The following is a 27931-nucleotide window of genomic DNA, read 5'->3' as shown; positions in this document are numbered from 1 at the left end:
GAGGCAATTAGAGTGCAGTGTGTTAGTGCGTTTTACAAATCACAACCCTCTATCACACTTTACTGTGCCATGTAGGCGAGCCCTCAGACTTTATGTAGGTTGATGTTCAGGGCTTGATCCTGCTCCCATCAGTGGACATTTTGTCATTCACTTCAATGGGAGTAGGCTCAGGCCCTTAAATAGCAGCTAACCATGCAGAAACAGCTCCAGCAGGTGTATAAGAGTCAAACATATGGGGTTTTGTTGTATGCTGTATCCACTCTTTACTCTAGAGGCAGAATGCTGTGAATCAGATTTTCAAAAATGAAATGTAACATTATGCCTCCAAATTTGCATATATGAAAATCCATGTTTGAGCATGCAGATTGGGTAGAGACATAAAGATGGGGCTTCCTGTGCTGAAAGGCTTTTTATTTTTAAATATGACCATTGTTTCACATTGTGATCCTGCTGTTGCCCTGCATGATATATATTGGTATGATAGCAAAGAAATACTTAAAAGCAGTTGACTGACTCTGAAAGAGCTGATGGTTACACATCTGTGTAAGACAGGACTTTACACTCCTATTAGAGGAGGTGAGTTTTAGTTTCTTGATTTTGAGGAAATACCGGGTACCAGTGCCCATATTACAGGTACAATATTACAGTCTTACACATGGATCAATGAATATGTCACAGGAAAGATGACTGCTAAAATTTGAGTATAATGTGGCTTTCTTTGTATTGTGAATAATCAGCATGTAATTAGGTGCATCATTATATGCAATACATGCAAAATACATGCATTCTTGGTATTAAAGGGACACTGTCAACTTGAAATCTTGTCAGTTTCAAGTCTAAAAGTAGTTTCTCTAAGCCCATTTCCAATTTTTGTGGTTTTACAACTAGATTTCCTATTTCTTTTTGGGTTTTTTTTTTTTTTTTCAGTTTCTCTTCTCTACTGTTGTTTGGGGGGAAAACCTCACACAAACAAGCAAAAAATATTGACTCTGTACACTGCATGCTATCATATGCAAAACAAAACCACACCCTTAAAAATCAGACATTTTTTCTGATCTCTGTGCTAAAGTAAGTATTGGTATTACTTTTAACAGTAGCAGATTTTTAAAAACATAAATTCTGTGGGGTTTTTTATTGATTGTCCCTTTAATGTTCTGTTACCTTATCGACTGAAATTTATTAAAGAACAGATATTTAAAAATTGCTCCTTTAGTTCTACCAAAGTCACTCTGTCGACTTTGGATTGTTGACACTTAAATGTCCAGTGAGCTAACTTGCACGCTTCCTCCCTAAAAAATTTTCTATGTTCTGCGTACATTCATTAGCAGACCTGGCTCTTGTATTTCTAAGGCCTTCCCATTTTTCTTATTTTTCATGCCCATTTAGGAATTGGGACACAAAAACACTTTCTTTTAAGTGAAAAGTTATAATTATTGTGACTTAAAAAATTGCTACCAACAAGAGATACAGTGTTTGAAAATTGTAAAATATTATGACACTTGTGCTAAAAATGTTTCACAGAGTGTGAAATTACAGGTTAAGTGGAGCAAGCCCATTAAAAGACTATGTATCAGCGTGATTAGTGGAAAAGCTAGCAGAGAAAAATCTATTACTTTATGGGTCAAATCATGCTATTATACCGACTCATCTGAGTAGTTCCCATTGAAATCCGCATGACTGTAAGTGTGAGTAAAGTAGCATAATTGAAGCCAAGAGTTTAGCAAAAGGGATTAGACATTCCTATGGGTAACAAGAATATCTAGAGTTTTATAGTTAATTCTAAACAAAATTAGGAAGGGGTATTAAACCTCATGCTTTGGATCTTAAGCTAATTTCTAACTATAAGAGATAGGAGGAGACCTAACATGGGGGGCAAATTATCTCACATGCTCCTGTGTGGTTCTTACACCTTCCTCTAAATCATCTGCTGCTGGCCACTGTCAGAAATGGAATACTGGATTAGATGGACCTTGGGTCTGATCTAATATGGTAATTCCTGAGTTCCTAGGACATGACTCAATGAAAGATAAGAGTTGTGAGGAGTCCTTTCCTAAACTAGTTCTTTTCTCTGTATTTCATTTTTTATTTTTTTTTTTTACAGCTTGTCAAGTAAATCAATAAGAATATGTTGACTTTTGTGCTGTTTTTTTACAGTGGGGCTCAGCAGTATACCTATGTTATAAAAAGTCTGTGGCAAAAACCAATACCATATCATATAAAGCTGGTGAGTAATTATTCTATAGCTTTGTTGCTCTCAAGTTACTGATATGTACACTCCGCCATACCTTCATCTTGCGATAGTTTTGTCTGGGAATTATTTATTTAAATACAGGCATTGTCTTTGGCACTGTACAAAATAAAATAAGCCTCTGACCCAAAGAGCTTTCTAATAAAAAATAACCCAAAAACATCCAGACTACTGTCTTGTACCATTATGTCTTTCATTTTTAAAAATCTGTATTAAATATAGGTTTAATCGTCTTTTTGTGTGTTTCTTTCTTTTTAATTCATTGTAGTGCTCTCATCATCTTACTGCAAATTACCATTTCTGTTGCAGAATATGGCAAAGGTACTATAATTACCTTTTGGGTTGAAAACCTGGCCCCATGGAAATCAATGGCAAAACTCCCGTTGACTTCAGTGAGGTCAAGATTTCACCTGATGTTTTGTAATAGTCTTGTAATTTTTATTTAATAAAACCTAGTTAATTTTTCATTTTGTCATGACCCCTCCTACTGTAACCCTGAGTGCATATTCCAAGACTTTTTGACCATATCAGAATAAATACTCAATTCTGAAATGTTTCTTTCACATTCACGCTGCCTGTGGCAGAAGTTGAAGGGAATAGAAAAGGCTTACATAGTTCCCTGAATGTCAACTGGCTTGAGATTTGTTTAATTATACCATATTTTGAATCTTCATTATTATTTTTCCTGTTTTGAGGAGGAAATATAATTCACTGAGGGCCTGATAATGCATGGGAATAAACATCCTTGATTCCTACTGAAGTCAGCATTAGATGGGAGTGCTTTTTACCATGCAGAACTAGGTCTTTAAATGTGTGGTTCTTACATCTTCCTCTAAATCATCTGCTTCTGGCCACTGTCCGAATTGGAATATCGGATTAGATGGACGTTGGATCTGATCTAAAATGGTAACTTGGTTGTTCTTAGGACATGACTCCATGAAAGATAACAAGAGTTGTGAGGAGTCCTTCCCTAAACTAGTTCTTTTCTCTGGGTTTTATTTCTTTTTTTACACCTTGTCAAGTAAATCAATAAGAATGTGTTGACTTTTGTGGTGTTTTCTTACAGTGGGGCTCAGCAGTATTCCTATACCAGGATGTGATAAGAATATGCCCCACATATACTAGTGTATGTTAGGCCTCTGGCTAATAGGTACTTACTAGTGTAAAAAAAAATACGTACTTTTTTTGTGGCTCTAGTAATAAATATACAAAACACAAATGCTTTCCTGTTAAATTTGATTGAAGGAAAATATTCTTTGATAACTTACAGTGCATTATACTCCTAAGAATAGCCTCGTATCATAGGGTTTTATATTTCTCTAGAACACCAGTTCTCAACTGTTTCCATACTGTGACTCCCAAATGCTCCCAACTATCTAGGAATAGGGAAAGGACAGGTAGTTGCAACTCCCTGACACTCATTCAGAACCCCCAGGTTGAAAAACTTTTGCTTTAGAACTTGATGTATTTTGAAGTTGTAGCTAGAAATAAAAATGGTTAGTCTCATACATCTTAAAAACTTAGATCATCAGCTAGTGTAGATCAGCATGACTTTATTGAAGTCAATGGAGCTATGCCCATTTATATCCTCTGAAGAGCTCACTGGCTTTTAATGTCATTTTTTTTAATATAATTACCGTTAAAGTTTATTCCCTATATCTTTTTTTAAACACATTGTTGAATCTTACTAGAAGAGTAATTTTTATTCAAAGGCTTATTACCTTTATTCATCACATTCAGAGGGTTTTTTTCGTTTTCTTCAAGGATCTGAAATTTAATTTGTTCATTGATATTTGTGATTTTAAAAAAAGTATAGTATTCATAGATGAAAATATACTTAAGCCCTGTAGATATGAAAAAAGAAAAATTAATAAAATTGTTTATTGTGTAGTACCTAGAGAATCAAGTAATTCCCAATATTGTGCTTATCCATGTGATTCCTATTAGTTCTTTGGAATTGTGCTGTTAACCTGACAATCGTACACTGGGCCTGACATTTTGAAACTTCTTCTAGGTCTCCTGATTTGAATTTGTACTTTTATATAGTTTGTGTGAAATTAGGTCATATACTCACACACTTCTAACATAGGATTTGTTCTGTAACTGCCTTTTTAATAATTGCTTTACTAGGTTTAATATGCAGATATCCTGAAGAAGACTATGAGTCATTCCCATTACCAGAATCGGTGCCTCTTTTTTGTCTACCCATGGGTGCAACTATTGAGTGTTGGCCATCTAGTAGTAAATACCCCCTTCCGGTTTTTTCTACATTTGTACTAACTGGAGCTTCAGCTGAAAAGGTATTGACAAAAATTAACAAATATTAAATTTTGTGATTGATTGATTTTTGTAACCTTGAATAGTTAATGTTCAGAAAGGTAACCGATTATAAGCACAAAAAAACTACATCATAACAGTAAAACATTGTTACACAATTTGACATTTTGTTATGAGTGATGATAAAAGATGTTCCCACAGATAATTTAAAAAAAACTTGAATCCTGTTCTTTAAGGGCTTGACTAAAGACTATTAAAGACAACAGTGGGTCTTCCTGTTGACCTCAATGGGTTCTAGATCAGCCCCTAAAATAAAATTCCCTTCCTCCCCTTTTCCAAGTACATTAAAAACAGAAATCTAAAAGAGAGAAAAGTAAATTTGCATGGATGCAGCCTAGATTTTCATATTGTAAAAGTATGGGAACAACCCTTTATTGAAGAGTTGTATCTACTGCCTTGAGTTGCTTATAGAGCAGCCCAAAAAGTAGCTTAAATGGCAGTTAGAGACAGCTGTACTCTGTATCATTATTTCCTTGTCTACCCTAAGAACAGTTGTTTTAACTTGCCTTTTCACATATGGCTTTATATTTGTTTTTTTAAAATTCATTTAAAAGGGTCTGGTTTATATGTGATCATAAGAATATTTTTAAAGAAATTTCAAGATACACATGGCCAGTTTATCCCACTGTAGAATACTCTTGATTTGCTTGCAACTTTAGGATATATTGGCTTGCTTTAAAGGTTTAGGCAGATGTATGTAGCTGTAATCATCAAATATATTATTGTTTGCAGGTATATGGTGCTGCTATTCAATTCTATGAACCATATCCTGAGGAGAATCTCACAGAAAAACAGAAATCTCAGTTAGGGTTAGCAACTACTGGAGATGGGAAGTCAGATAACTCCAAAACAGTTCAGACTAATAAATGCATTTGTCTGCTCTCTCACTGGCCTTTTTTTGATGCTTTCAAGAAGTTTCTTACCTTTCTTTATCGTTATTCCATCTCTGGTCCTCATGTCCTACCTATTGAGAAGTAAGTTATTTCACAGAATAATTCGTGCTGATAATTCAAGTTATGAATTTTCCATGTTACTTTGATAATTGATTATGGCTTTTTGATGTATTAAAATATTTTGTTTAATTTTCAATTCTGCTATTATGGTGAATCAAATGCTCATTTTTTCTCATGGATAAACTTTTATCTCTTTGATGTACCCTTTCTTTAAAAACCTCTTTTTGTTTTTAAAATATATTTTATCTCCTCTCTACGTACCTCTTAAGCCATTCATTTCTTTTTAAGATTGTCTAAGTGGCTCCAGGATTTTTAAATATTTTGTTTAGGAGAACAAAGATTATAAACCCTTTGTGCTTTTGTCAGATACAGTTGGTCCAAAAGATTATAAAAATGCCTATTCACATCTGCATGTTTAGGAGGTAGTTTTCTAATATCTTTGGTCCTTTGGAGTGAGTAATCTGTGGAACTCAATTCTAACACAAGTGAGAATAATCCTTAGCTGTTTAAAGTGCGATATGACTCCCTATACCTAAAAAGTAACATCTATAATCTGAATGAAGATTAAGTCTTGATCTACACTTAAATTATGTTACTGTAGCTGCATTGGTCATTGGTGTGAAAAAAAACATCCCTGACTGACATAACTATTCTGACAATCTCCAGTGTAGACATGGCTATGTCGATGGCAGGAGGGCTTCTTTTGAAGTAGGGAATATCTTTCTAAAAACTCCTGTCGGTGCAGGCTGTCATCACACTAGGGGGCTATGCTAGCATGGCTATGCTGACATAGCCATCATAGGCTAGCATGGGCTCTATAGTGTAGACATACCTAAAGGAGACACTTTTAGGTTAGGCGAAGTTTACAGCATAACAGAAAATATCAAAGCCAATATTTGCTTTGTTCTGACTATGGCCCAGATTTTTAAAGGCAGTGTAGTTGTAGCCATGTCAGCTCTAGGGTATTAGAGAGGCAAGGTGGGTGAGGTAATATCTTTTATTGGACCAAGCTTTCAAAAACTTGTCTCTCACCCAGAGAAATGGGTCCAATAAAAGATATTACCTCACCCACCTTGTGTCTCAGATTTTTTTAAAAGGTGTTTAGACATTGTTCCTTTCAGCATTGCAACATCCAACTGACTTAGGTTCTGAAGTTCTGTATTCAAAAGTGACTTAAGCACTCAGAAGTCTCTTCAGCTCCTAACTGCTTAAGTCAGTTTTGAAAATAGAACTTGTGATCCCCTCAGTCAGTTGGGTGTTGCAGTGCTGAGCAGAGCAATGCAGATACCTTTAAAATCTGTGCCTGTATATGCACCATTCTTTTTTCCAATTAAACTTCAACGTAATCTTATTTACATTAAGAATTTTATATATTTCTCACAGTTTAGGGTAACTGCACCTGTATTCCCCCTCCATGGTTCCTTGAGGGCACCCACTTGGGTTTCTGTCTTGGGTGGAGACCCATGTGTCTCTCCTTCCTGACTGGGGCTTTTAAGGATGCACAGCTCCATGCCTACACTGTGATATCCCCAGCAATCCAGTTTACCTGTAGGCCAGTATCTGTGCTTCTCTTTCTCTGAGAGAGCTATTAACAGTATTGCCAGCTCTTACAAGTTACCACACAGCTCTTTCTAAGCAAATACATTTATTCTTAAAGTAAAATAATTACAGAGAAAACATAGCAATAAACAGATTTAAATACACACTAAACCTAACAGGAGTCACCCATCAGTCTTATGGGGCCCTAGTAGCCAAAGTATTTCCAACTGTTCTGCAAAAGTCGGGGCCCCTCTTGGACAGAAGGTCCTGTCTGTTTGCTGGATCAGAGAGAAAGCCCTGTGGCAGTTTAAATGCAGCCTTTTTATGCCAAAATCCATTTCTTTGTCTTAGCCTCTGAGAATGATAACACTGATGAAGCTCTCCCAGTGCTGCTAATAAGAGGAAATCTCAGTACAGTATATGCTTTAGTTTCTTGTGCAATATAGAGATCAATGAATCTGAAAATTCCAAATATTTGTGAAATACATAAAACTCTTACAAGCTCCCTCAGAATTTTCTATTTCCATTTTGAACAATTTCCAGGATTGCAAAGTTTAAAAAAATTTACAGTTTAAGTTTCAGTTTACAGTTTAAAAAAAATTAATAGATTTATAGTCGTGCATTTGACACTACAATGTGAATGAGACATAATGTCCTACTTTTTTTTCTGTTACTGAATTTTAAGTACAGTTAGTGTCTGAAAGTTTGAAAATAAGCCGAAGTTCATTAACCCTCATGGTTTTATCTAATGTTACTGTGCAAGGATCATTTGCAAATGATGTTAACAAAGTAAATAGACTAGCTAGATTTCAGTGTCAGTTTTAGTCTCTAGGGTTGCCAGTTTTGGTTGGACATATTCCTGGAGGTTTCATCACATGCCATCTTTTAATTAAAGTTTAATCTTAATTCCTGGAGATTCCAGTACAGTCCTGGAAGATTGGCAACTCTATGGTAGTCTCTGAAAAGTGACCGCATAAAAATGACAATATAGATTTCAAGATTAAATATTTTTAGTTTACAAATGGAAAGATTTTTGTATCTGCCAGCTTGCAAACTCAATCCTGGAATTTGAAAGATGCCCTGGGTTGCTGTCATCTTGCACACCACCATCAGCAATATAGGTTGTGAAGGCCAAATTACACTCTCTGGGATGCTTGTGTAATCCCATTGCCTTCAGTGGTCTTGTACAAGTGTAAGAGAGTGGTATTTTGGTTGGAGTTTTATAACCAGGTGAGTTGATTAAAAAGAAGGAATTAATACAAGAGTTTTCTTGCATAAAGGTGTTCAAATACCTCAATGATCAGGATATACTAAGAACCTAAATTGAATCTACTTCACTCTCTGTTGGCTGTTGGCTCTGTAGTACTAACCAAAGTAATAAAAGTCAACAATTTATGTTAGTCATTAAAATAAGCAAATATGACTGAATATATTCAGTGAGCCAATGTACTGAGCAAGATTCTGCCATTTTTATATGGCCACTTTTCATGTTGCTTGCAAAAAGCACTTGAAGTGATGTACAGCATTTCACAAACAGTTTTCAAGTTGTGATTTCTATTACCCGGTATGTTTAAAGTTAGTATTTTCTTTTTCTTCAGACATATTTCGCATTTTATGCACAAAGTTCCTTTTCCATCCCCTCAGAGGCCAAGAATTTTAGTTCAGGTAAGTTTTAAAATCTTTCTTAACTATCTCCAGTATCAGTCATTTTATACGGCTGCTTGTATGTGGAAAATATAGTACAATTTTCTTTAAATACTCATATAAAAAAGAAAACATCTACAGCCAAATTCACAAATATTTCACACTTAGAAATAATTGATGTTGCATGTTTCCACTTTAATTTAGGACTATACTAAAACATTTTCTTAGGCATTATATTTCATGAGGCATATTTGATTTTGTACTTAAAAAAACCCTATGTGCTAGTTGAGGGATAAATGGCAGAAAGCCAGGACAGCTGTGTGACTCCCTCGTAGTTCGTGAAATATTTTCTTCTTTTTATTTTATTCAGCTTAAAAAAAAAAAAAAGTCTGATCTATAGGCTAGACCTCTGGAGTATGTTCTTCATGACTACTTTTTTCAAAGGGCCTTATTCTGTCCTCTGCATGTATATGGTTTCCACTGAGGTATACAAGAGTTATGCACATTCAAGAGGCACAATTTATGAAACTTATGACTAAGGCTATGTTTTAGTCACAGGTATTTTTAGTAAAAGTCATGGACAATAAACAGGCAGTAAACAAAAATTAACTGCAGACTCCTTACTTGGCTCCTGGGAAGCAGTGACCTCCAGCTCCTAGCTCCACATGCTGCCTCCGCCCTGCCCCAAGCTCCAGTTCTGCAGCTCCCATTGGCTGGGAACTGTGGCCATTGAGAGCTGCAGGGGCGGTGCCTGTGAGTGGAGCAGAGGCAGCAAGTGGAGCTAGAAGCTGAGGGAGGGGAGTTCCTGTTGCCTTTCCGGGAAGCTTCCCCAGATAAGCACTGCCCTGCACCCCAGCCCTGCCCACCCCCAAACTCCTGCTGCTGGGGGGTAGGGGGGCTGAGACTGCCTCAGCAGCGGCCGGTGCAACTGCCAGAGCAGCTCAGGCAGCTCCTGTGTCATCCACACCAGCTGCTGCCGAAGTCATGGAGCCTTACTGTCCACTCATGTAAGGTAATGTTTACTATGTCCGGCCTTAAAAGTGGTATCAGGGTTGGAGGTCAATCAAAGATGTATTCTCTGTTAAATCATATGCAGAGTTGGTGGGGGGAGATCAGATCCTAATTTAGGATTTTTGTGAGGGAGCTATTATTAACCCTCATTAAGTTTTATGTTCCTCTGGAAAAGGAAAATTTTATTATTTTAGGAGGTAAACAGAATAGAGGCATGTTAAGTTAGAAACTTAGAGCAAAGAACAGACAAACTCATTTCATAGCCATACAGCCAAAATTACTGAACCAAGTCCTGCTGTTCTGACCAAGTTTCAAATGGTATTTGATCTTCAGTGACTTCTTTTGAAAAATACATTGTAAAGGAATCAGTACAATCTTGAGACTTGAAGTGATATCCACAGCCTTAGGGGAGATTTCTCAGTGAATAAAGTCTAGTAAAAATGGAGGCAACTTCCTTAAATGGTGTTTTAAACATTCTTAGAAATCTCAACCAAGAGACTTGAGGATGTCTAAGGGCATGTTTATTAATTTGGCTACTATATTTCTGAAGAGGAGTTGGAGAACAATTATCCTGAGGTATATTCCACACTTGACAATTTTTACAATAAATATTTAAGTCTGATTAAAAATCCAGTATATTTAAATCCTGCTCTCTTCCATTAGTCACACCTGATAAAATATTGTAGATAAGATCTGTAAAGAAATGCATATAGAAGAATTTAGCATGTTTAGAAAGACATTTGAAGTAATATTCCCAATTAGCCGAAATATATGAAAATATCCTGGAACAAACTTTTTAAGAAATATCTGTGTGGTGTGAGCCATTCACACAGATTACATCTAAATGAATTTACATAACACCATAGATATAGGCAAAAGGTTATGCACGTACCAATTTAGCACAAGTAGCAAAATCAGCTTTAATAGAAATTACTGTTAATGTCCGTAGCCAGATAATTCTTACAAGATGTCTAATGAGGGACTTTCATAGAGTTACTCCAGATGTATGTTGGTGTTACAGAGAACACGGTGATTAGCACTGTGCCATAATGAAATCACATGCATTCAAATCTAAAATATTTTTCTGAGTGGACCTGAGGGAATGCTTGAATCATAGTAATTATAAACTAAAAGTATTATTAGGGAAAGTTTTGCTTCCTGGAATTCGTTAGTTTAACAAGTATGGTATAATTAAGATCTCTTTAACAATGTGGGGGGAAAATCTAAAACACGAAGCAGTATTTTAAATCTTTTGACTAAGTAGCTGTTTAGTATTACAGGTTCTTATTTCAATATGTGTCAGTGTGGATGTAGGCATGTACCTCATTCATGCGAGATCGGAAATTCTTCTTTGAGTGATTGCACATGTGCATTTCACTCTGGGTGCACGCACACTCACTAAAGGTGGCTTGAGTATGCTGGGCTGTTACATGCCAGTTTAAAGGGCCCAGCTGCCTCCGAACCCCGACCTTCTTACCACCTGTGATGGTCATTATAATACCTTGGCTTTCCTTAGCAAGTGCTTTCGGTGTGCTTGTCGTAAATTTCTTATAAATAGTTATCTAGTTTTGTAGTTACTTAGTAAGTGTAAGATTGGTTTTCTTTTTCGGTCCTTGGTTCTCGCATTTCTGCTTCTTGCTACAGAGGGATGCCTCAGTCACTGGGCTTCAAACCGTGCACTGGGCTTCAAGCCGACGCCTCTGAGTGACCTGTGCTCCGACTGCTTGAAGTGTTTGAGGGGAAACTCGTGTACAGGATCATTGCCAAATTTACAAAGACTTTAGACCAAAGATTGAAGAAGACAGAGAGGCCAGGCTGAAGCTTTTCCACATGAGGGTGGCCTTGAGACCGCCTTCGGAGCATAGCTGCTCTGACTTGGCACCCAGCACTTTGACGACTTCTGTTAGGAACGGGCCTCCTATGCAGCCTGAGACCTGGCACTACTCTCTTTCTCTGGTACTTAAGACACTCTGAGAGAGGAAGATTGCAGACACCTAAATCCATTAAGCATGTGGATAAGAGTACAGTGCACCCAAAAGCCAAGTATTTGTCTTCTCAGGTAGTGCAGAAACTCCGGAGCCTGAGAGGAGCTTTCTTCATCTGCGGTACCACAGCAACCCAAGACCAGCTTGGGACCAACCATACTTGAGGCATTTGTGGCAGCCAGAAATCCGCTGAATTTATCAGTAATGGTATCCCTAGCAGTGCAGGACACTGTGCTCTTGCTACCAGTGACTGAGAGGCACCAGTATCATCAGTGCAGAAGTTGGTACTGCAACAACTTCCTATGCTTCCTTTTTCACACCTGTCAGCACAAAGAGAAAGCTTGACTCTGGAGTTGGCGTCTTGGGTTGGCACCTAGGTTTCCAAACCTTGGACCTGCCCTATTCCCCCTGTAGGTGTTTCTACCCAGGGTTACCTTGAGATCCTGCAGCTGGAATCAGATCAGGCATGTGGCCAGGAAGTCATTGGGTCCAACACCTGTCCAGTGGCCTTTTGGAAGCTATGAGGATTCCCCTTAGTTTCCAGGTCCTACACAAGTTATTCCTGCTTTGTGTCCTAGGGGAGACATGGGGACTGTACTCGCCAGGTGCCATCTGTTTGTGAGTCCGGAACTGGGCCTGGCACTGAGCAGGAAGAAGTGGTTCAGGAGGAGTCTGCTGAACAGCTAACGGAGGAAGGACAGCTTCAAACTTTATTGACTTCGTTGCCTTCCTCCTCTGAGGCAGTTTCCTTGGGAGGCATCTCACCCCCTCCAGCTGATTATGGAGCACACCAAGAGCTATTGAGGAGGGTTGCCTCAGGTTTTGGGGATCCAGATGGAGGTGGTTAGGGAGTCCTCCCATTGCCTCATTGACATTTTGGCTACTACCAGGCCATTGCAGGTGGCCTTACCAATTAATAAGGCAATTTTGGAGACTGTTAAGTCAATATGACAGACTCATTCATCCCTTTCTTCCACCTCAAGAAGAGCCGAAGGTAAATATTATGTTCCCTCCTTGGCCTTTTCTCCATGAGTGGTCTTGAGTACTCCTGTTTTTCCACAAATTTCCCTGGTCCCCAGGATACTGTCCAGGATTCAGGAGGGACAAAGCAATAGTCCCTTGCTGGCTGAGGCAGTTTTATCTGTTGGTCCTGCTTCAGCTGTCCACGCTTCCTCTCATTCACCTCCTGGCCTACCCGGACATAATATCTCAGAATCAAATTCTGATCTCCTCATACAAAGCAGAAAATCCTCCACTAGGAAGACTTTTATGCTTAAAGTAGAAGAAATTTTCCCTTTGGACGTCTATCGAGGGAGGGAGAGTGTTTTGGTGTCCGTGCCCAGCAATGCTGCCTACCGGTGAGAGTCTGTGTCCATCTCGTTCAGTGGTGAGAGTCAATGGCCAGGGGTAGGCGAACCCGGACCCTCCATGCTCCACTGGGTTCCCACCCAGGGCCCAGTGAAACAGTAATTCAAAATGTGTGGCGTAGGGGGTGGGCACTGCTGTGCTTGCTCCCTGGGCTATTTCCTACTCTGGCTTTGGTTCCTCTGCTGGCGCCATTGGTTTACTGCCGAGTTCCCTCCAAGTGTCCTCTCTTGTCGTGATGTGGAGGGTCTTTCTCTCTCGGTTGGGGCTCATCATTGCTATCCGCCATGGTTGAAGGGCCTGTGGTGGCTTGGCAGTGGGGCCTGGTCCCAGCCATGCGGGGCCCCAGCAGCTTCTCAGCAGGAGCCTACGCCACACAACTGCTCTCCTTCTCTGTCCGCCAAGCTGAGCCGCTCCCCTTTGAGCTCAACCTCCATTGTGCACAGGGGCAGCTGGGTGTGGCTTTCTGGGCCCAGAGCTGCTTCTTAAACCATCCCGCACCAAAGTGGGGCTTGTACACCCCATCACAGCAGCCCAGAATGATCTGGATCCAAGTGGAAACACTGATATTGTGCTACTCCTGAAACAAGCAGGCCTGGCATTCAATTCTCTCAAGATCCACCGTACAGCAATATCAACATGGTATGCACTTGTGTGTTTTCACTCAGTCTTTTCACACTCAGTGGTTATCAAAATTCCTTAAGGGCTGCCTCCATATTTTAACTTCCGGTCAGGGACGTGACTCCCTCATGAGACCTTAATATTGTCCTTCTGAAGCTCACAGAGCCTCCATTTGGGCCACTGTCATATTGTTTCATATACCACCTTACTATCAAGATGGTCTTGTGGCCATCACGTTAGCTCAGTCAGTGAGTTCCAGACTTTCATGGCAGGACTGTCTTATACATCCTTCCATAGAGACAGTGGTGTTGAGACCGTACCCCAGTTTTGTCTCCAAAGAGGTCTTGGATTTTCACCTGAACCAGGTGACTTCCTTGCTAATCTTCTTCTCATACTTGATGCAGGGAAAGAAGAAACTGCATAACTTGGATGTATCCAGATCTTTGATGTATTACCTTAAATGGACCAAGCCTTTTCGTTAGTGTCTCTGTTCTTTGTTGCCATTTCTGGTCCATTTAAAAGCCAACTCCTCTCTTTGCAGAGAATTCCAAATGGATATCACAGTACATTTCCACCTGCTACCAGCTGGGTGGCAAGCTTCTTTCTTTGAATATCAAGATATATATTACCACAACATCTACTGCCTGCCTCAAAAACATTCTGATCTCTGAGATCTGTAGGGCTGCAATATGGAGTAACCCACTGGCTTGTATGAAACACCATGCCCTTGACATGGGATGCCAAGTTTGGGAGAGCAGTACTTCAATCGTTGTTTGACTGATTCAACTGATGGTCCTCATTCCCGCCATCCAGAGGGGATATTGCTTGCCTGTCACCTACAGTGGGATCCACATTGACACATACACGAAAAAGGAAAAATAGTTACTTGCCCTACTGTAACTTGTTCTTTGATATGTAGTCAGTGTGGATCTTGTGACCTGCCCCTCTCCACTTTAGGAGTCCTCAGTTAGTCTTTGATTTGTGAAGGAACTGAGGCAAGGTCGCAGCCACTCTGCCCTTTTTACCCTTACATGGGAACATGAGGAGGCATAGAGCATGTGTCTGGCCCCAGTGCAAAACAAATTCTGATTTTTGTTTGCATATGCACCTACAGTGGGATCCACACTGACAACAACATCTCGAAGATCTGCAGTTACTGTAGGTAAGTAATTCTTTTCTGGCAGTGGCACCTTAGAGACTAAACCAATTTATTTGAGCATAAGCTTTCGTGAGCTACAGCTCACTTCATCGGATGCATCCGATGAAGTGGGCGGTAGCTCACGAAAGCTTATGCTCAAATAAATCTGTTTAGTCTCTAAGGTACCACAAGTCCTCCTTTTCTTTTTGCAAATACAGACTAACACGGCTGCTACTCTGAAACTTTTCTGGCAGTGTAGTTCCTGAGTTTGATTACTGAAAGATACCCTATATATAAAATATAAAGTGTAATATAATAATGAAAATAATCTTCCTATCTTCATTTTGAGTACATGTATGGTCTCTCTTGATGCCATTGTAGAAGTCTTTGAAAAGAGGATAAATGTATTAATCAATTATTGGGCCAGATCCTCAGCTGGTGTAATCTGCCCTTAGTTCCAGTAAAATAAATGGAGTTGAACTTTTTTACACTAGCTGAGGATCTGGTTCTCTTTTTTCTTATAGAGAAGATGTTACCTGAAAAAAAAAATGTTATAATAGCTGAGCTGTGGCTCCTCACTTATCCCAGAATATTAATTAATTGGAGGGTTAATAAACTGTCATTCAGTTGTTATGCAATGTTAGTTTTAATCCCTTTTTTAAGATAGGTAATATGATGGACCATCTTTCTGTTTAAGTGCAGAAGGAGGAGAGAAAGTGTCACCTATAACTTATCTATAAGTAAAATATATGAATGATGATTTTGCATTTTATTGCTTCAATATTTCACATATGCCTGAGCTACATAATGTTTAATATATACTTTTTTAAAATGTTCAAATTATAATTGATTGACTGTTGTACAATGTCTGTTAAATATTTTTAAGGTCCAAAATAAAAAGTATATAAAATTTTTTTTTATAGCTATCGCCACATGATAACCTGATTCTTAGTCAGCCAGTGTCATCACCTCTACCACTGAGGCAAGTAGAACAACAGTTCTGTTTTAATTGTGAAACTTACCTTGATCCATTAGTGACGTGAAGCTTTAAAGCTTTGAAATATGAAGAAATTTTAAGTCTACTATATTTTGTAATTGATGTATCTGGAACAGAGATGATTTTTTTTTTTTCTTTTTAACCAATTGGCTGTCTTAGAGGCATTAATTTTAAGTCTTTATATTTATAACTATCTGAAATACTGTAAGTCACTCTTGCAACAATAACAAAAAGGTATTTTGGTACTTCATATTTAATAGTTTACCTTATTTTTTTTAAATCTCACTTGCTACTGCAGATACCTCATAGTCCATATAGCTTATGAAAATCATATGTAATATATATAAATTATGGAAATCCTTGGTAGTGACTCCATAGTCCGGAAAGAGTTCTTAAATGGGCTTAATATCAGGCATAAATTCCTGATTTAGTCAAAAAGTAGGTGGCCAGTCAGTTTGAAAAGAACACAGAAGGTTAACTTTTTTGCACATTGAATTTTCTGTGTCGTTCTTGTTTGGTTTCTCTTCATAATATTTAATAAGGCCAAAATTCAAAAGTCTTCCTATCTGATGTGTCTATTGCAATCCTAGCTTTTCACTTTGGACCAATAATCTTTTAAAAACACTTTGCCTACACAAATGGTAGAGAGCTGGATTCTGAGTATTGTGTATGGGCTTTTGGGTTTTTGGTGGTGGTTGTTTTTTTTTAATGTTGGATTTAGGATCATTATTTAGCTATTCTCCATGTTGCTGTAACAGAAAGTTTGTGCTGTGTATGCAAACCTGAATGATAGGGAGTCATATAAACACAAGCCTGTTTGATAGGGAGTCAGACACATCCAATACTTTTCCATAAGTAATGACTTTTCCAGCAGATTTTATCTGAAAATGAAGGAGGTTTTATGCACAGTTGCTGACAAAATATTCTCCATCTGCAGCTGCATTTTGGTCCCCCCTGCCCCCCAGCTTTGATCAAATATCACCAGCTACTAGTGTGGGAGGAATAATTTGGTAAAATGATGTGTACAGAAGGAGCAAAATGAAGTAGAGTTCAGGATGCAAAGAGAGATTTGTGTTATAGCTGCAGTAATGGTAAAGGTGTTTGCTTGTGTGTGGAGATCTCGAGTGTATGTACTCTTAAGTAGCTTAATTTTTTCACTTCCTTGCTTTTCTGGGTTTATGTCAAGTGAGTGTGTGTGTGTATGTGAATCCTAATTGCTTCACAACAAAGTATTATGTATTTACTCATTCATATATTTTATGTAACATATACAATGTTTTCTAAATATTCATTTAAACAAAAATGCTCTGTACTTTCTATATGAAGAGTAAAGATGCTGTTAATATTGAATGATAACTCACATGAAGAATTCATTTTTGACTGGGGGAGATAAAGATGTATATTGTTGTATAATTCATGAAGCTCAGTTAGCAATATGATAACTTTCTTTCTAGTAGAATAGCAGTCACATAATTGCTATGTGATTGCAGCACAAACCTGAGGAACTGAGCATTTCCCATTATATTGAGGGGAAATCACTAGACCCTCTGGCATTTGTTAGAGAATTACAGAACTGTTTCATAAATGTCACTGTGTCTGGGTATTAGTTTTCTTTAATGTCTGGGAAATATCAACGCACTAATTCAAAGTATTAATCACACATTTTAAAGTACTCTGTAATCTGAAGACATTGGTTAGATTTGTATTCAATTAAATAAGACTATATTATGTATAAAGCAGCTTTTATTGTTTCAGCTTTTTAGTGAAATAATTTTACATCCTTTGAGTATGTGTCAGTGTGGATCCTCCTGTAGGTGTGCACGTGGCTCATGTGCATGAGATAAGAATCTTTTGAATAGCCCTGTGTGTCAGGGCCCACTTTTGCCCTGTGCTTCATCATGTGCCCATGTCTGGGCACAAAAGGCAGTGCAGCCTTGACCCTCCCTCAGTTATACCTCTTGCTGCCACTGGCAGAGATAGAACTTAGTGAATATTCAACCCACTTGTCATTCATTCTGGCTAAACTCTACAGAAATCTTCCGAACTCTCATCTATTTGCTCTAGAAAACTAAACAAACAAACATGACCCATCAGGACTTATTCCTGGCAGTTAGACCACCTTCCTTTCCCCCACCCCACCCACCTGTGTAGGGTGATGGTTCATCCACTTCCACCTCGTGATGAACTCTAAGTCCTCAGTCTTCAAGACCTATCTATGATAGACTAACCCTGTTAACAGATGTACATATCAGATGCCTCTTCTGCTTTGGTGAGAGCCATATACCAACAGGTTTCAGAGTACCAGACAGATGCTTGGTATGACAACACTTTCTTCCAAGATTCTCAAGTCATGCAACGCTCAACTGAAGTGCTGCTTGCTAGAGCAGTCTATAAGTGTTTCTTAGGACCTTGAGGAGTCAGGTAACAAATCCAACCATTTACTGGAGAATATTATATCCATGAGTGCTGCCCTGCCTTAAGTAGATATGCGGTTCTCAAAGCCAGCACAGGAAAAACCCTGACACTGAAGCCAGTGCCACTGGTGCTGATTCCAAAACTGCTGGTACTGAAGCTTACCACCGAGAGAAATCATGGCAGAGACTGTAGGCAGGGGTTGGTATCTTCCCATAGGGAAAGGCCACGTGAAGCCTCCTTGGAAAAAAACTTGGCCTGGACTGACATGAGTATTCCAAAGATTCCTCCATTTCATCTGCTTGAAGTATATGTACACTTACAGTGAGATCCACACTGACTACAACATCTCAACCACAAGTACTGTAGGATAAGTAGGTGTTTTTTACTGCATAGTGAAACTAAATGAAATTGCTGAGTTTTTCTTATTAACAAGAATGCAAAAAATAGAAACAAATGGAAAACTAAGTTTGCAATGTGTTTACAACACCCCAGCTTAAATTCAGTTATGAATTCTTCATTCATATTTTCGGTGCAGTATATTATAATGTTTTTCTGCCTAATTGTTTGATACTCACCAATGTTTTGTTTTTTGTAACAGTGGTGGCAAGTTTTCTACACTGCTTCAGAACCTAGGGCCCGGGAATGCAGTAACTTTACTTGTATTTGCTGTAACAGAACATAAAATTCTCATCCATTCCTTACGACCGTCTGTCCTTACTAGTGTGACAGAGGCATTAGTCTCGGTAAGTAGCATTATCTCTTCCTAATTGTATCTTTTAGTGAAAAAGAATATTGTTCAAATCAACTGTAAAACAAACAAATAAATATATAGTACTACTTCTGGGTCTAAATGTTATTTAGAAAATAGGGACCCGATTTCCCCTCTGAGATACCACAGAAGTAATTGAGGTTAAATGAGTTGAGGGTAGAATTTAAGCTTATCTTTGACTTTTTTGCTTCTTTACAATATTGCGCCAGTCATTATTATCTGTAGGCAGTAAATGCAGGAACTTTCATTTCCTAAATGCCCCCGGTAGGTCTATTCTTTGGTTTTGCCCTCAGAGGACTTGTAGATGTATATTATTTTTATATGTCTTTCCTCTCACAGACCAATGTTAGTGCCTCTACTGAGAAACGGCTAGTATGCAGAAGTTTTCTATTTTTACAGATTAAGTAAACTAAAAATTAAGAAAAATTAAATTGCCTTTTTAATTGACAGCAGCTATTTAATACTAGAGTTTACAGTTTCAGTCATATGCTGTTACTTTTCATGTTAAATGTTTTTATAACGTGGAAAACAGTTGGAGATTGTATCCTTCTATAAATGTCATTTGAATATTGTGTTTTGTTTTTTAAGATGATATTTCCTTTCCACTGGCCATGCCCATACATTCCTCTTTGCCCCTTGGCACTGGCAGATGTGTTAAGTGCACCATGTCCATTCATAGTAGGAATTGATTCAAGATACTTTGATCTGTATGATCCCCCACCAGATGTTAGCTGTGTTGACCTAGATACCAACACCATTTCTCAGTAAGTATTTATCACTGATTTTCTTGTATGTTTGTGATAGTTGTTTTATTTCCTATGGCAAAAACCTGAGAGATTCCATTTGAAGTTTGTTTTTTACCCATTATGTTTCAATTGTGTAGCAGCATCTTAACACTATTTCTTCTATGATGGATCTGCTTCTCTGGCCAGAAGCAACAGCTCATTGATATTGCTGTCCTATTCAGCAGAAAGAAGGTAGAGTCCTCCTTTACCATCATCACCAGGCATCATCTGTCTGTCTGTCTATATATAGCATAAGTAATTAAATTCAAAACTCTGCTACACCCTCAAAATTATGGACTGAACACAGACACTGGATTTATGGCTTATTACAACAATCTGTAACCCACTTACCCCTTCTTTTTTCCTATAACTGCAAAGATCTTAATGGGCCAGTTTGCCTGGAATGGTCCCTTAGAATATATGCTAACTACTTATGCTAAACAATCTGTTCCACCTTCCATTTAGCTGTGACGCTTGGAGTACCTTTCCCAGACCTGAAGAAGAGCTCTGTGTTGCTCAAAAGCTTGTCTCTCTCACCAACAGAAATTGGGCCAATAAAAGATATTACCTCACCCAACTTGTCTCTCCTCTTAATATTTAGCAGGTAGATTGCTGTCAAGTTGGGTGCTCAGTACAAATATTACCAAACTAATCTGCACAGCCCTGCTGTAAGGTGAATGCGTATTAGTGCAGTTTTTCAGCTGGCACACTGAGACACAGAGAGTTTAAGTGACTTGCTCAAGATCACGTGGTGAGTCAGGGCATGACATGGCATTAGCACTCAAAAGTTTCTACCTTGAAATCCCATGTTCTGTTGACTAGTCCACGTTGTCTCTAATGAGAAAAAGCTTTGAATGTAGAAAATTCTCTGCAAAATAAAGAAAGCTAAACCAGAAGAATAAAGCTCAAATACAGATCAGAGATTCTATTATAACTACTCACAACCCATAAGACTATCACTCAGTAGAACAAGGTTGTTTATCTTTGTAGCTTCTGTGTGCCTGATAAAAGCTAAATAGAAGCCGTTTATAGTGCCAAGGAGGAAGGTGCAAGGGTTTCCATTTCCATAAGATATGCCAAAAATAAACATAACTCACTTAATGATTTTTAAGTATTGTGTGTAGCCTTAGGGGTTTTTTTTAACATATATTCAGAAGTTATTTAGGAAGTGGTTATTTCTAAGGTTTTTTAAAAAGCTTTTGGAGTTCGTTATTAGCAGATCTCAAACATAATCAGAAGCCAGCTGCTAAAGAGATTTAAGTGATAGCAGTGCACTTTAAAACCATTAGGGAACAGTACTGGGAGCCAAGGGGATGAGTGCAGACAGGGTACGTCTGCACAGCAAAGAAAAACTCCGGCTCACAGGGGCTCGGACCATGGGGCTGTTTCATTGCTGTGTAGACTTTTAGGCTGGAGCCCAGGCTCTAGGACCCTGTGTGGTGGGAGAGTCCCAGAGCTTGGGCTCCAGCCCGAGTCCAGAAGTTTACAAGCAGTGAAACAACCCTGCATCCCAAACTCTGTGAGCCCAAGTCCGCTGTCATGGGCCAGACATTGTTTGTTTTTTCTTTCCTGTGTAGACATACCCATAGTGTATTTTTAGCAGGTTACCCAAAGGAAAGACTTGGTAAGTGGATAAAACTGCAAGAATACAGATCAACCATTCCAGTTCTTGGGTAAATATTGATTTCATTCTTCCTGTGTTCTTCAAATGAGAACGTTGCTGTTCATTCCGTCGTGGTTACATGGTCCACAAAAGAATAGTCAAACAATACATAGACTGGGCTGTTTTTAAGGGGTGGGGGAATGAAGCCTTGCACAGAGAATTTCTAACTATGGGAGGTGATATCAACTGCAATAGTCAATTTTTGAAATAGTGTAGGCATAATTTATAGGCAAAATGATGTAGGCTGGACACAAGACATGAGATGAACGCTCTTTGGTCTGGAGTTTGGTTTTAGACATTTGTAGGCTAAATGGGGCCCAGACAGGCTAGAGAGATAATTTGGATGTTGCTGAAACAAATAGGTCTGTGTATCTTTTTGTGTATAAATCCAGTGTCCACATATTGTCCACCAGTGAGAATTTTTGCACTGAAAAAATTAAGCCTGGTACACTGCTCTGTGGTAACCCATAAAGATGAGAGACTTTATTTGAGCAATATTGTTCTAAGGAGAGAATTTGAATAAAATGATTGAGTTGAAACGAACTAATACTAAGTTACTCTAAAAAGACCTTTGGAACTACTGTGCATTTAATAAAACTTCATATACTATAAAAGTATTAAGACACCAAAAATCAGAAGGAAGCAGTATTCTTCAGGATCAGTTAAATATATCTGTAGCTAATAAATTTTAAGAATAATCTTTTTTTATACCAAAAGTCTAATTCAAGTTTATTTTAATGTTTTCTGTCTGATAGCTTTTCTTGTCAGTATCATTCTCATTTATTTTTAACTAAAGAAGCTGGTGAGTTCATTAACCTTTCTTTGTTTTTAATTTATCATTAATAATTATAGGATGGTTATCTGTCTAATTCTGTCTAATTTTTGTGTGCAAATTTATGGCTACAATTAAAAAAAAAAATCTTTGTGAAAAAAGATTGTGTTAAGGCACCTATGCTGATCTCGGAGATTTTGTACAACTCTCTTCTACTCTGCATTTTTGGCAGTCAGCTGAGACTGGACTGTGATCATTTGTTTTTTGTTGTGAGGTTTTTTTCCTTTTTCTGAGGGAAGGAAGTGTTCCATAGAAAGCAGCATTTCTTTCCCACTGCTGTCTTTTTATGTTAATATTTTAAGTTTTCTTTACTTGCATGCTTGTTGATTCAGGTTCTTATTTTCTGCTTCTCATTATTGCTGTCCTCATGCTTCTCCTGGCAATGACTAGTTTCAGATGCTTTTTTGAGCATGTGAAATCTGTGGATATCATATGCATAAACTGTTTGGCAAAAAGCAGATGGACAAATGGTTGAAATTTTTGTGGCTTTGTGCCTTCGATATGGTCTAAAAGACTTGCCACTGCCCTCTGTTGACGGTGAAACTGTGCAACTTTTATATCACTTCAACAGCATGTTGTCTGAGGTCACATTTACCTCAGCTCTCCAGCAAAGTGGAGTTCACCTCATGTGTTAATTTATCCAGGTCATTGCGTAACTCCAGTCATCGCATAATTCCAGTCATTCCCACCTTCCAAATCTAAGTCACCACAGTTTAGAAAATACCATATATAGTTGCCATATTTCATAATATTTAAATTAGGGATTGGCAACTTTTTAGCCTGCGCCGCTTCCCGCAGCCCCAATTGGCCTGGAGCAGCAAACCACAGCCAGTGGAAGCCGCGATTAGCTGAACCTGTTGATGCGTTAGGTAAACAAACTAGCCCAGCCAACCAGGGGGCCTTACTCTGGCAGGCCGTGTGCCAAAGGTTGCCGATCCCTGGTTTAAACCATTCCTGTTCTGTGCAGCAAAACTTTAAACTTAAACTTTAAACACATTTAAACTTCATGAAATAGAAAGTTGATAAATACAGAGCACAATAAATAGTGTGCAACCTTTTTGCCTATTTAAACGGCAAAGGTTGTGGCTGCCAATGCGCCATGGCAATCGAGGTTTTTTCGTTAATTTGTTTTTTGCCATGGTTTGTAAGCTCGGTCCTTGAGCTAGATCGTTTGAAGTAAAATGTTTACGCCCTACTGTGCATCATTGGCAGTCTGTACTACAGTGACCCAGGAATAAAATAACGAGAAGATTGAGGTGCCCCAGTGCAAATTTCTGGGGAAATATATTTAATCTCTGCCCACACTGTGGTTGGCATTAGGCATTGTTACTAAGACTTTGTTTTCATGTGCTCTAAATGCATTACTATTTCTATCTTTTAAAGCATAATTTCTCCCATCACTCTTGGGTTTGGCTGCAGAATCATTATCAGAATGTGTGGGTAGCCCGTTGGATGACTGTGACCACATCTCCATACAGTAAATTAAATTCCTACTTTTCCCTTCCTTGCTCAAGACCGTTCTTCATATAGTGAATTGCTAATGCACACCCATTTTTATTTTATACTTATAGGATTACGTCCTTCTGGCTAAGACCCTGTGTAGAACTATATTTTCCACTTTATTATTTTTATTTATTTGTATTATGGACCAGGACCCTATTGAGCTAGCTGCTATACAAACATAGAACAAAAAGATGGTCTCTGAATAGTAATACTTTTCTTCTTCCCTTTTTAGAACTGGAGATAAGAAAACTATTTCGTGGAAGATCTTACCAAAGAAACCTTGCAAAAATCTGATGAACACTTTAAATAACTTGTATCAACAACTGGCAGAATGTGAGTGGGGGAAGTATAAAACAAGATTTTCACTAACTGTGGTGCATTGTAGCTAATGTTAACAGATTGGTAGATTTTAGTTACAGTACAGTTTGCTGAAGGCATCCTTCGTGATAAATATCACAAAATGTTTTACAAAAAGGAGAAGTTTTGCATAAACTTAAAGATTAGAAATAATCACTGTAACCAAACTTAGACACCTCGAGAATGGAGGTTGTCCATAACTCTGAAATGTCGTAAATCTGAACAAAGCACAGTTTGGGCTCCAGATCCAGCAGCTAAGACTCCAGGCCAGGTTTCAGCAACAGCTGAGCTTCCTATTCAGTGCCTGCTTGAGTTTGCAAGACTATGGGGGTGGGGGAGTAGTGAGAAAGCATGAAAACAGCAAGTCCTCCTCCTGGAGGATGGGGGGGGTGTAAAAAAAAAAAAAAAAAAAAAAAAAGCCCATCCCCTTCCTGGCGGGGGGAAGGGGTAAAAGTGGTACAGCAGACCCCAGTGCTGCTCCTACTCTGGCTGACTGGCTCCGGCTGTCTTGGGCTGACAGCTCCAGTGACTTGCTGTAAGTGGCTGCCCCGTGTGTGGGGGTGGGGTGGGGTGGGGATAGGCAGCCCAGATATACCTACCTTTAAGATGCAATAGAGGCACAGTACAGAATTTTGTGGGGGTTTTTTTGTGTTTGTTTTGGGTCTCTGCTGCTGCCTGATTGGTTACTTCCAGTTTCACATGGCATCCAGTTGACGGGTCAGTCCATAACTCTGGTGTTTGTATCTTTTTGGTTCTACTGTAACTGCCTTTTGGGGTGGGGGAATGTCAATAGAGATGAAGCACTAGGAAAAGGACATCTCTTAAGTGAAGCGTCATGAGTAGGGGAGACAGAAGAGCAAAAAGTAGGCCAAGACCTATAAAACTCTTGACAGATTGCACATTACAGACCACCCAATTGTCCTCATGCCTTTATTTGACAGTTGAGGTAGTTTTGGGCACACCAGCTAATAGTGCTTACTATCCTGATTCTCCATTGTGCCATTCCTGTGCATAGTTTTATTGTGACATTTACATTTTTTTGTATTCTTGGGGCAGCTCCAGCCTGAGGGTTATGCCAGGGCTGCTGTCGTGAGGCTGGTAGTGATGGTGAAACTAGAATAGCTGAAATCCAGTGTACACTGTTGCCACTCTCCTCCCTCAATCTCCTCTCATGCAGCCAGTGCCAAAGGCCATGAGTGGGACTGCATAAAGCTTTGCTGCTGGAGTCTGTGATAGCTATGTTTTGTACATTGAAAACTAACGTTTTTAGAGGACTGACGTGCACAAGCTGGAGATGAGGTTAGAATAGTAATATGGACCCAAATCCATAGTTTTGAAAATCAGGAGGGCAATTTTTAATGGGACTTGTAGACTGTTAGGAAACCAGTTGATGTGATGGAGGTAATATGACCCTGTTCCATGAAGTGAGAGGGAAATCTTAGCAGCATTTTGAAGTCCCTGACAATTAGAACCAGATCCAAATCCCATTAAAGTCAATGGGAGTCTTTCAGTTGACTTTAATGGGCTTTGGATGAGGGCCTTAAAAAGTAAGTGTCTGAAAGTCATACAAGACTAAATTGCACTGGCAGAGATAGCAAGTGGTTAAGGCATGGATTAGAATAGGAAGGGGGTGGAGCTGTTCCAAAGAAGGCATGTTTTAGATGTTGTAGAAGTTAATATACTTTACTTTAGCCAAAATCTTTAAAAATGGGCATCTAAAGTTAGGGTGGGTGGTCAGTACTTCTGAAAATCAGGCCACTTACTTTGGGGCCAACATAGAATATTAGGTTCCTAATTTTAGGCATCCATTTTTGACAGTCTTGACCATTGAGGATATCTGAAATTAATAATGTCTTATATTGTTCAGAACTTACTAAAAACAGCATGCTGCATAACTGGTAGTATGTACTATTTAAGATTAAACTATTATGAAGATCATATAGTTTCCTAATGGCAACATATAACCTTACAGTCGGAAAAGGATTTTCTTAGCAATTTCTAAAATATGTACACAGTCTAGATAATATAGAATAAAATGGATTCCTTCTTGAATTGTTACCAAAGTCTAAATTCATATAAGCATAGTTTATAATGGAGGCTATGGCTGCAACCATAATGTGTTGGAACAGCGGAACACAATAATGAAGCCACATTTCTGTTCTATGTGGGTACCATTAGCATGTTATCACTCTATGTGAGTGGGGGAGAGAAAAGCAGAGAAGCCTGGGGAATCAGGGTCCTAATGGCTTTGTATGGACACTAAAGACCTAAAGGCACCTTTCATAAGAGTAGGGATTTGTGCTAGTTTCCTTTACCAAAATGCCCCCATTTCTCCCTTCCCTCATTGTGCACTGTACTGTGCTCCTGATGATTGCCATATGCAGTTCAATGGTTTTGTGCGTGTATATATAGTGTCAATAAGCCTCTTGTTGGCACTTTGGGAAAGAAGGCATTATAAAATATATATGCATCCCATATGTTGATTAACATATTCTTAAAAACTCATTTATTTTGCCAATTAATTGTATAAATTTCAACAGATTCCATAAAGTACCCTTTTTATTATCATGTCACCAAACAGTGTCCATACCAATTCTGTCTTTGTTGCCATAGTAACTGTACTGAAAAGGTAAGTGTGTTTGTCTCTCTGCCTCTTGTAAAACCCACAGACTAGTGATTTGTGTGCTGTCATGCTGAATTAATCATCATACTTCACTATTCTATTTAAACCAGATATAGAAAATTATAATATTGACTGCTTATCTTATTGAGTTCACTTATCACCCAATAAGATAAGAAGGAAATCATAGCTTTGGTCAACACTGAGAAGTTTTTTGATCTAGGAGAGTGCTTTGACACTATTGTTGTTCACAGTGCAGCAAAGACCAAGAGAAGATGCATTAATGGAATTAGCAATGAATGACTATGATTTTAATTCGGGGAAGAAGTTGCATTTGTTAGATATGGAGATCCAGGAGGCATTTCTTTGTTTCATGGCTTCATTATTAAAAGGTTATAGGTCATACCTAAGGCCAATAACACAGGCACCTTCTGAGACCGCCACAGATGCAAGTTCCCTCTTTGAACTACAAGGTAAAGGTTCATATTCTTGTTTTTTAATCATAAGCTAATAAAATATGCAAAAACTATTTTTCACTGGGTTGATAGCGAAGAAGAAGCCATTTTTATGTTACTGTGCTGAATGGAAAAAAATCAAAATACCATGTAATGATAGAGGGCAAAAATGATATGATGCCACTTGCAAAACAGTATTGAAAAGGTAAAATGTGTCTAATTGATAGTATTTGTTAACACAATAATAGAGATGTTTCATAATGATTGCTAGTTTTTAAAGATAACTTTTTGTATAACTTCTGTAACTATTATCTTATTTGTTAGTGAAATATGTGCTGTTTTCTTTGCTTCAAAATGTTCTTACATGCATATACTTTGTTTTAAGGGTTCTTAAAAAGTAGAGATCGGTCACATCAAAAATTCTACACATCAATGACCAAAACTCAAATGTTTATTCGCTTCATTGAAGAATGTTCCTTTGTTAGTGATAAGGATGCAAGCCTTGCATTTTTTGATGATTGTGTAAATAAAGTAAGTGTGTTTTAGTACATTTGTAGTACTTGATTTATCTTTTTTCATTGTTCACTTCCACAGGTACTGTAGATAGTGTATTATGTTTGTTATATAATTGTAATAAGCTTGATATAGCTTCATTATAAGTTATTTCCATTTCTGGTTTTTCTTTCCAGTTTCA

The 27931-nt window shown here is 38.3% G+C and overlaps 1 protein-coding gene across 4 annotated transcripts in view; it reads left to right on the top strand.

Moving 5' to 3' along the window:
- Window positions 1-27931, top strand: part of DENND4A (DENN domain containing 4A) — a 104124-nt gene that overhangs the window by 28972 nt on the left and 47221 nt on the right. For all 4 annotated transcript variants that reach the window (XM_038418607.2, XM_038418604.2, XM_043493311.1 and 1 more), the window contains exons 4-13: window positions 2155-2224; window positions 4379-4548; window positions 5318-5559; window positions 8676-8742; window positions 15765-15823; window positions 18852-18996; window positions 19611-19786; window positions 24038-24138; window positions 27037-27255; window positions 27623-27768. In XM_038418607.2, the coding sequence (XP_038274535.1) occupies window positions 2155-2224; window positions 4379-4548; window positions 5318-5559; window positions 8676-8742; window positions 15765-15823; window positions 18852-18996; window positions 19611-19786; window positions 24038-24138; window positions 27037-27255; window positions 27623-27768 (1395 nt within the window). The remainder of the gene's footprint in view (window positions 1-2154; window positions 2225-4378; window positions 4549-5317; window positions 5560-8675; window positions 8743-15764; window positions 15824-18851; window positions 18997-19610; window positions 19787-24037; window positions 24139-27036; window positions 27256-27622; window positions 27769-27931) is intronic.

This window comes from Dermochelys coriacea, chromosome 10, assembly GCF_009764565.3.
Source record: "Dermochelys coriacea isolate rDerCor1 chromosome 10, rDerCor1.pri.v4, whole genome shotgun sequence".
Taxonomy (NCBI): Eukaryota; Metazoa; Chordata; order Testudines; family Dermochelyidae; genus Dermochelys; species Dermochelys coriacea.
This window is presented reverse-complemented; position numbering and strand designations above follow the sequence as displayed.